General features: G+C 54.5%; 1 protein-coding gene across 2 annotated transcripts in view; it reads left to right on the top strand.

Annotated features, from left to right (window-relative positions):
* The window catches only part of TMEM61 (transmembrane protein 61), a 9,860-nt gene extending 381 nt beyond the window's left edge, over positions 1-9,479 (top strand). Inside the window, exons 1-4 of one of the 2 annotated variants that reach the window (XM_012722781.1) lie at positions 12-158; positions 312-420; positions 2,178-2,527; positions 7,740-9,479. In XM_012722781.1, coding sequence (XP_012578235.1) covers positions 406-420; positions 2,178-2,527; positions 7,740-8,043 — 669 coding nt within the window. In that variant the 5' untranslated portion in view covers positions 12-158; positions 312-405 and the 3' untranslated portion in view covers positions 8,044-9,479. Of the gene's footprint in view, positions 1-11; positions 159-311; positions 421-2,177; positions 2,528-7,739 lie in introns of those variants that run through there. The other variant, XM_012722782.1, reaches the window with a different exon arrangement.
* Positions 9,480-10,030: the final 551 nt, after the last annotated feature.

Below are 10,030 nucleotides of genomic sequence, written 5' to 3' on the forward strand. Positions count from 1 at the left end.
CGGGGCTGGGGGTGGTCCCCTCCGGGTCTAGGGCGAGGCCCGGCCCCGCGAGATCCGGGCAGTTGCGGGGAGTGGAGGGGCGTCGTGCCACCTCCGGGTTGCAAAGCCATCGTGGGGAAGCGCGGATGCCCGCCGGTGAAGCCCAGGCTCAGTACCCGGTGAGGGGCAGCTGGAGCGAGGACAGACCCGGGCTGGTGGGTCGGAATAGAGCCAGACCCCTGGACGAGACCTGGAGCCGGACCTTTAACCTTTTTGCGGAGGGTTAGGGGCTGACCCTGGGGCCGTTGCCTAACGCTCAGTGCTCCCTACAGACCCAGGAACCGGGGTCCCCAGGCCCGCGCCACGCTCCCGTCTGACTGTCACCATGCTTGCGTGCCTGCACCACGTCTGACAGCTGGCCCCTTGATGACAGCGTCTGAGGTAGGTATAAGGTTCCTTTTCTCCCGCCTTCGCCTTCGGGTGCCCGATCCCGCTTGGAATCCTTCCCTCCAGTTTAACCACAGTGACTTAGTGGACAGAGAGGGGACACCCAGGGAGCCTCTGAGATGTTCTGACTGGTTGGATGGCCTTGGGTTTCAGTTTACCCAGTGTTTACAGGGGGTGGGTTGAACCCCTTCTTGTTGAGATAGTTTACTTCTTTACGGAAAAGTGGATCCTAGATTCCTTCCTTAGTAGTATGGAAAACAGATGTTGCATCCAGTTTTACAGAGGAGAGTACAGAGGCAGGGACTCGCTCTGAGGCCTGCAAATTCCCCAGCCCCTGCTTCACTGGCTCAGCTTTTAGAAGAGCAGGCTTGCCCCCACACATCCGCCAAGCAGCCTGCCAGGGAGCCTGTGCTTTCTAGTGCTGAGTAAACAGCTGGAACAGTTGAGAAGTTTACCAGGGACACAGCTGGGGAGTTTGAGGAGAGAGAAGCAAGGCTCCCAGTCAGCCAGGCACTGGGAGAGCCCTGTTCTTTGCTCCCTTTCTGCTCCTCTTTCGTCCCAGCCATGGGGCAGGACTTTTTGTACAAGAAGCCTCATTTAAGAAAATTCCCTTAAGAGGCATTTATTGAGCAGCGACTAATGTGCTTGGCCCTGAGATGATAGCAGTGGACGGGCTATTAGCACAAAGGCCAATATGGAGCCTGGCCCGAGCAAGCAGACTTTCAGGTGGGAAGAGCAAATAAGAAATGAGACACAGAGTAGTAAGTTCAGTGGTCCAAGAAGGCCCAGGGCACTCAGGTATTTGAAGTGTCACCAGCAGAGCCTCCTTGGGTGAGGGTCAAGCTGAGTCTTAAGGGAAGATAATGGCAGGTTCCCAGGGTGGACCAGAAGTTGGCTTTGGGGGTGATGTGGAGGTCCTGTAAGATCCAGGGTAGGTCTGCTGCCAGGTTCTTTTCTTTCCTTGTGCATTTTTTTCTTTATCTAACTGAGATAACACTGGCTGCATGGTTTGGTATATACTACACTGACAAAAGTAAGATATCACTCTTTCCCCCGTTGTAAAGCATTTGTGCCGAACGTGCTTTTTCAAAATGATCCTTAACATTCCACCTAAAGACTATGGCCTGGTTTATTTGCCAGGTCCCTATAACTGGCCACTTAGGCTTTTTTCCATATTACTACCATTATAGAAACAGGCCACAGGGGATATCTTTTTGCACAAAGTTTTGCTTCTGACATGAATTGCAGCTCCAGCCTTCTCTCACACTTGTTCCTTTTTTGGTCCTGGATTTTGGTGTCTTCCTCTGTCACATGGAGATGGCAGTGTTGACGTCATGGGATTGTGACAGGGGAGTGGGGCAACAGCAACCAGCAAGCCCTGATCCTGGACCCCATAAGTGTTCACTCTCTTCCCTTCAGCCAGTGGGAGACACTGTGGATTGGAGGGGCGCCTTCTACCCACAAACACATGAGGTCTCGGAGTCTGGAGAAAGGCCAGGTGTGAACCTGGCCAACCTCAAGGGTTCCCAAACATGGCACTAGAAACTGGAGACACATTATCTGTCACCTTCAAAAACAGCCCTGCGAGGTTGGGAGCCTCATCTCCATTTCACAGATGGGGAAATTGAGGCAAAGAGGTAGAGAAAATGAGCTCTCTTAGGGTGTACCATGACGCTTAGGCAGAAGCTAAGCTATCGGGTCTCCACTACCCGGCAGGCTGCTCACATGGCCCATTTCCTTTTCTCTCTCAGATGTGTGACAGGGGCCAGGTGGCCTCTACCCTGCGCTACTGCCTGACCGTCAGCGGCATGGTGGTCCTGGTGGCCGGGACACTGTGCTTCGCTTGGTGGAGTGAAGGGGATGTGGGTGCCCAGCCAAACCAGCCAACCCCGTCCACCGGGTACCCCACTCCCAAGGCACCCAGTACTCTACTCAGGTCGGTCAGCTTCTTCTGCTGTGGCGCAGGTGGCCTTCTGTTGCTCTTGGGCCTGGTATGGTCTGTCAAGGTCAGCACCTGGGGGCCACCTGGATGGGATCCATATTACCTTTCCAGAGACCTGTACTACCTCACTGTGGAGCCCTTGGAGAAGGAGAGCTGCAGGTCAGTAGGGCAGGGTGTGTGTAGGGTGGGGGGCAGGGAGGGGGTGGGGGTACCATCATACCATCAGCCATTTGCTAAGCCAACTCTCTTGGGATTCCTCTTCTGGACCAGGCCTGGCCTATGGCCCGGGGGACTTGATGTCTGGTCATATAACCCAGGAAGAACTGAAAGCCCCACAAAAGAGGCAGGTGTGGACAAAACAGAAAAGTAAAACAGTGAGAGAGGGGTAGACAGAGATATGAAGAAATATAGAAAGGCTTCCTGGAGGAGGTGACAAGTGAACTAAGCACAGTAGTACTAAGAGTAGCATAGGGGTTGAGAGTCCAGGCACAGGGATTCCCCCCTGGTTCTATCACTAACTAGCTGTAGGATTTGAAGTAGATTGTGCAACCCCACTGAGCCTCAGCTTTCCTATCTGAAGTAACATGGGGATAAAAGCCACAATAACAGTAAAAACCTGGGTAATACGTGCTAATACTTACCATGTGCCTGACTCTGTTCTATGTGTTTTTCATATATTTACTCAGGCCTCAGAGCAGCCCCCAAAGCAGCTACAAGTGGAGTTATTAACTCCACTTCTAGATGGGCAGCTGAGGCATCCTGAGGTTCAATAACTTGCCCGGAGTCTCCTGGCTGGTGTGTGTCAGAGCCTGTCTCCCAGCCCCTTCCTGCCTGAGGGCCGTGGGGAGAATGGAATGAGATGGTGTGTGTAAGACTTAGCTCAGCGCCTGGCACTGGGCATTTCCTCAAGTGGACAGGCAGGCGGAAGCGCACCTGCTAAAGCTCGGGGGAAGTGGGATGGAGGCAAGAGTTTGTGTTAAATAACATTTCTCAACTTATGTACCACTGCTTCTTCTAAGAGACCTTGTAAGGCATATCCCTCCTAGTTCTTCCCCCCACCCACCCCACCTCAGAATTCTAATGCCACAGCTACCCTGCATCTTAGCTCGTGGGCTGTAGTATACGATGCTTTACAGAGTATCACCAAGATTCCAAGAACCAGTTTTTACCCGGTGTGAATGCAGCATGGCCCATGTGAAGTAGTCACGCAGGGGTGTTGGGGTGCCTACATCCGCAGGGCCTGCATGCCTCTCCTCCATTTCCTCTGCTCAACCATGTAAGGTGACACTTGCTGTCCGCAAGTAAGACTGTTGTCACTTGTGGAAGAAGGTGAAGGTCACATAGCTAGAAAATGGCAGGGTCTGAGGGTGCAAAACTTGCCTTCTCCTACCCCTCTCAGTAGACCCTGGATTTAGATGTGTTGGGACTAAACCAGCTATCCCTCAGCTGACTTGGGACCTGGCACCCCCTTCCCTGAGTCACAGGGAACTGCATTCGGAGTTCAAGAATGTAGCTGCTGCTGGCCTGTAACTCCCTGGGACCAGAGACAACACAGCCTTCAACAGAGGCCACTTCACCTAAAGGTCAGGCATTGGTCTGTCCTAGTGTGAGAGAGAGCGCAGGACCTGGGAGAATCTCCAGTCAACCCTTCACTGGCCAGATGGGAAGCCTGGTTCTCAGGGAGACTGGTGACCTTGGTACGTCACATGGTCAGTGGTCATTTGGAACCAGGCCAGGCCTCAGGGTTCTCAGGACTGGATCCTGTGCCTTCCCTGCCCAGCTGTGTCTGCATGCAATGGTGGCTATTGTCTGTATACACAGCCATGTTGGCCCACTGGGATCGAGGCCTTGACGGTGGCAGTGGGACGTGGCCACTTGGTCTTCATGTCTAGCCTGCCCAGGGTGGAAGCCCGCCCAGGAGGCTGCAGGGTGCACATGGTTCAGCGATTTCAAGGGCTCAAGTCTTAGATTCAGACCTGGGTGTTAGGGAGGTGGTTTCTGCGAGTGGCTCTTTCTTGTCTCCAGTCTAACTTGCTATTTGTGAGTCCAGCATCTGGCCCCCACGAACAGACCACTTTGCTGTTCCCTCCTCTAGGTGTCTTGCCCTCTGAGGGTGAATTTAGATCAGTGACAAAGGCCTTCTAGATTGAAGGCTTGGGGCTACCCATTCCCCTCACTGGACCTCTTGTTTTCCCATCTATTCATCAACTTATTTTTTTTATGCATTTAACCACTGTTTACTGAGCACTGAATCCTATGCAGAGCGCTAACGGTGCAGTAATGGACATCTTTGCCCTCAGAGAGCTCGTATCTTAAGTATGAGCCCTAAAAGGAGGTGGCTGAAGAGTAGGGCCCCCTGGACATGGCCCCCACTCTCAGAGAGAGCCTGGGTTTATCGGACACCAGCATTCAGTCTGCCTTTTCTTGTATAGCTGTGTGTCCTTGAGGATGTTACTTGGATTCTCTGAACCATGTCTCATTCAGTCCTTATCTGTGGCCCATCAGGGACATAGTTTCCTCCCTAGAACAGCAGGTGGGGCCAGAAGAGATGACAGATTGGGGAGTCCATCCACTGCGAAGTTCATGTCCTCTTTACCTGCCCCTGCTCTTACTGTACCTTGCAGCTTGCCGCACGCTCTGGCACCTGCCCAGACTGATCTAAGTGCAAGGGTTAACCTATTGTGCAGAAGAGAAAATTGAGGTGCGGAGGGATTTAGGGGGTTGAGGACGAGGAGTGTGACAGGTGGAGCAGCTTGAGCTTTGCAGTCAGACAGGGGACCTTTGTCCCTTCACCAATGGTCACCTTCGTGCACGTGTAAGATGACAGAGAGTTGCTAATCCCAGGGCTGTCGTGAACATGCAAAAAGATTCGATGAGCCCTTAAGTGCCGGGCAAGTATTTCAACCCTCATCCCTTCCCTTTTCCCCACTGTGTTTACTTGACTCAGCTGAAGGGTGGAGGAGCTGGCGCCAGGCCCAGGTCTCCTGTCCCACCAGGTTCCTGGGAGTGAGGGAGCCCCCAACCTCCACTGAGCACACTATACCGTGGTGGCAGCTGGTGCCACACTGCAGAAGCCGCATCCATAAAACAGCGCAGGCAGGCCCTCCTGGGGTGTGCAGTATCCCACCTTGCCAGGGCCTTGTGTTCCCAAGTTCCCAGCAATCTGGGCCATGACTGTGGAGACCAAGGGTGGGGTGGCCTCTGAGCTACTGAGGTAACAGCAGTGAGAGGGTCACCCCACATCTGCCCTCTAAACAAACTTCCTGCTGCAGGCTGAGCTCACCTGGCACCAGTGCCCTACCCTGCCAGCTGTTACCTGCTGGGTGGCCCCAGTGTACTCAAAGGCTGGCTCCTGTCTCCAGGACTTGGAGAAGTGGGGAGAGGATGGGGCGTGGCTGAGTGGTGAATGGGGCAGGAGACCTGAGATTATTTCGGAGTGTTTTCCAAGTCTCTCCCCATTTGTTTCTGGGTATGCACATGGGAACACAGCAATAGGACCTGCTGCTGGGATCTGTATTGCCCCAACTGCAAGGATGTTGAGCTCAGAGCTGGGGAAGACCCCCCTTCTTGGTTTCCTCAATTTCGGGGTTTTGCTACTGCCTTCCAGGGAAGCAGGGTCTGTGAGAGCAGCTGGCAGAGCACTGGGATGGAAAGCCCATATTTGGCCTCTGGCTGGTGCCCTGCATCAGACTGGCACAGTCTGGGAGCCAACCCAGACTCCCCAGAAACTGCTCCATCACCCTGTCTGACTGGAGCAGCAAACCTGCCTCCCAGTGGGCTGCTCTGAGGGCTGTGGTGGGCTCAGGCTGAGGAACCATGCAGAGAAGGCTGTTCCTGTGTGGGTGAAGGGGCCTCTGAGGGTGTAGCACCCAGCCTCTGGATGAAGTTCCCACCCCTGCCCCGCTGCCTTCCAGCCAGCCTCCTGCCTTGGTCTAGAGAGTCAGGCCCACTGGCACAGATGGGATTGCTCCCCCACAGCCTCCAAACCAAAGGCCCTGGGGAGGTGACAGCCTCTCAGATCCCGTGTGGCTTGCCATGCAGGAGACCCGTCCAAAGTCGGTCCCCACACCCCTTTCTCATGGAGACCTTTGAGATTTTGTTTCCAGTCCTATTTACTAAGTGTACCAAATGCCCCTGCTACCATCTCACTTAATCTTCATTCTGTGCCGTGAGGTAGGCGCTGCTGCATTTTACAGGTGGGTGAACTGAGGCCCAGGTCATTGGACTTACTGACCTCCTGCCAAGAGACCAGGAGATGTGGTAGAGCAGAGTTGAGCCGGTCAGGGTTGACTCCTATCCGGCCCTTGGGCCACTTGGTGTGGGATGGGGTCTTCATGGTCACGTCCCCTACCTTCCCTGAACCTGCTATATGGCAGTATCACCCCTGAAGCAGCCCAGGGCCATGGCACTCCTGCCCCCAGTGCTCTGGGAGAGGATGGGACACTGGCTGGGGGTCCCCACAGGTGACCAACAGGATGCCAAGAAGACTGAGGGACAGCCTGTTCCCAGGCACTAGTGTGGCTTGGATTCCAGTGACCTGGACTTGGAATGCAGCCTGGGGAGCCTGGTCAGAGCAGCCTTGGAGGACCCCGTCTCTGCCTCAGGTCCCCCAGGGTGGTTCACTTGGGTGAAGTCAGGGCAAGACACAAATCAGCTGAGCTGTCCAAAGGTAGAAGTGGTTTAACATGGCAGTGGTGAGTCCGCCTTCTCTGAGCTGTGCGCATAGAGGTAATCACTTGGTGGACGTCTGTCAGGGCCTCAAGCATCCAGATGGACTGGAAAATTCAGGTCTCTCATCCTGTCCTGAATGTCCGCAGCTCCAGATCTTGTAATGAATACTAATTCCAACAAGTTGGAAGCCTCCCACGGACCATCACTCAGTCTTTCAACAAACCCTCCCAAATGCCTACCTTTAGCTCCAGTCAGTCCCTGCCCTGGGGCAATACAGTGGGATGAGTGCAGTGACAGAGGGGAGAGCACTGTGGGAGCCCAGAACAGGGAGTGGGGGCTTTATTGGAGGAGGGGCATCTAATCAGGCAAGCTCCCCAGAAGACTCAAGGGAAGAGTGAGGACTGCTCAGCAGGGAGGAGAGGGAGGTGAGGATGTTCCCTGCAGAGGAAACTGAAGAGGCATGTGGAGGCAGGTCTGGTCTCTCACCAGGGAGCTCACTCCCCAGGGTAGGGAGGGTGGAGTGGGAGAGCTGAGGCTGGCAGGTGCCAGCTCATGCTAAGCTTAAACTGTGTATCCAGGGTTCTGGGGGCCCCAACGAAGGCTTGGACTGGAGCATGAAGCCTTCCTTGCACCTGGCCTTCCTCAGTCCCCAGCATGCATGTGGCTTTCTCCCTGCTAACAGTCTCTCCTGTCCCTGCAGGACCCCGGAGCTGGTTGCCATCCCCACCTACGAGGAGGCTGTGCAGTGCCCCCTGACTGAGTTTTCCCCGCCGCCACCTGCCTACCCAGTGGAGGAAGGCCTGAAATGCAACATGTCTGGGGATCCCCTTCTTGGAACCCAGCACCCCCTTCCTCCCCCTAGCTATGAGAGCATCGTCCTAGCTGTTGGGAGCGCCTCTGGAGAGACAGCACCTGGCGCTGCATGCTACTGCCCAGGCCCCGCTCAGACTGCAGGGGAGGAGCCATGTGCCTCAAAATCAGAAACAAGTGACAAGCTCTTCTAGTGTCTACTACGGAGCCTGGTACACAGTAGGCGCCGCTCAACCACTGTTTGTTGCTGAGTGCTGGTTTACTTATCTATTGCTGTTAACAAATGGCTTCAGATAAATGCACTTTATTACCTGTCATGAGTCTGTGGGCAGCCTGGGCCCAGCTGGGTGGTTCTTTTACGCTACATGATTGGGGGCTGGGGACTGCAACTGTCAGGGTCCCCGCTGGGTCGGAATGTCCAACATGGCAGGCTCATGGCTGGCAGTTAGTGCTGGCTGGCGGCTGGGAGGTTTTGTTGTGCAGTGAGAACACGGGGGCCCAGAAGCTGGGACTGGCTGAAGGTCATGTCATGTTTATAACCAAAAGAACACGGACTCCGAATTCATACCACCCTCTGCATAGGTGCTACCACGTCCCTGCTGAGTGATTGTGGACAAGTCACTTGACCGCTCTCTGCCTCCATCTCCTCATCTGTAAAATGGGAATTGGGAATTACGGTAGAACCAGACCCTACCTCAGAGAACTAAGTTGTGGGGGTTAAGTGAGATGACAGCAGTTGACACTGTGACCTACCAGCTCATGCCATCAAGTTAAATATGGCTTCTGCTCCCATACCTCCTGGGACAGGGAGCTCACCACTCCTTGGTTTGCAGGTAATGACAGAAAGGTCTGCTTTCTCTCCAGCCACATTTTGTACCCCTACATCTCCACCCCATTTCACAGATGAGAAAACCAGCTCAGAGAAGCTAAGTAACCTTTCCAAGGTCACACCGCAGACAAAGACTCAAGCTCCTAGGTGGAACTAGCTGGCTAAGGGTGGCGTTCCCTGAGGGCCTCCTGCCTGCTGGGCCAGGCCCTCTGGGTGGTATTGCCATGTAGCAGCTGTGGGAACGGAGTCTCAGAGAGGTAAAATCAGACAGCAGAAAAGCAGAGCCAGTGTTTTCATTCAGGCTTGGTGGGCTCCAGGCCTGAGATCCCATCCCGTCTCCTAGTGTCTGCCAACGTCCCTGCAGCCTGTTCTCAGTGTGGTCTCCAGAAGGAGCCAGATCAAGTACAGATCTAGGAGGTGCACAGAGCTCTGAGTAGCTCCGTGCCCACTTTGAGTTACAAAACCATAACTCAGTGTGTGGGCAGGGCCAGTGCCCCTAGGGCTGCCCTGCTGCTTACTCTCTGCCACACACTGTGGGGCCTGCCACTACCCTCTCCCCCACTTCTCCTCCCCTCATCACCTCCTCGCCACTCTCTCTCTCCCTGAGGCCCTTGCTCTTAAAAAGCTGAATCCCACCTGGCTCCTGCTCATTTATTCTTATGTCACCACATAACATTTTACTTCAAAAATTGTCTTTTGCTTGTTTGCTGTATGTTTTTCCTACCAGGAAGCTCCAGGAAAGCCTAGAGAAGGTGCTGGGCACCAGGAAGATCTCCCTAGATATTTGTTGACTGGTTGAGTGAATCAATAAATGTCAGTGTTCACTGTCATTACTGGGCCCGCCCCCTCAGCCACCCAAGCCAGGCATGTGGCTCGTCTGGAAACCCAGCCTTTCCCCTACCAAGCCTGGGACCCCTCCTCTTCTCCTCTCCCATCTTCCTGTATCTGGGGATGGAGGTCTCTGCATTCTGCCTTAGTCCTGACCCAAGGCAGCATGACTTGAGCTGCCCCTCCCCCCTCACCCCCTAACCCAAGTCTCCTATATGTATCAGGGATTTGGTTGGGGGGGGGCACGATTTATCAAGTCCTCTGCAATTCCAAAAGGGTTAAAGGGATCCCAGGCTGGAAGCAGAGCCCAGCCTCCTCTGCCCCCAAGCAGAGGCGTTTCCCCAGGAAGGTGAGTTAATGAGTGGCAGGGGTGACTTGAAGGCACCATTTTTGCCAGGTAATCACCTGGAGGGGGGAGGGGCGGGGAGGGCAGGAGGACTGGAAAACACTGTTTTCTCTCCAGACCAGCGCCTCTGGTCCCCACTGAAAGCCCTGGGAGGGCACCAGCCCAGGAGGCGGAACCA

Source organism: Condylura cristata, unplaced genomic scaffold (assembly GCF_000260355.1).
Source record: "Condylura cristata isolate star-nosed mole 26May11 unplaced genomic scaffold, ConCri1.0 scaffold00008, whole genome shotgun sequence".
NCBI classification, from domain to species: Eukaryota; Metazoa; Chordata; class Mammalia; order Eulipotyphla; family Talpidae; genus Condylura; species Condylura cristata.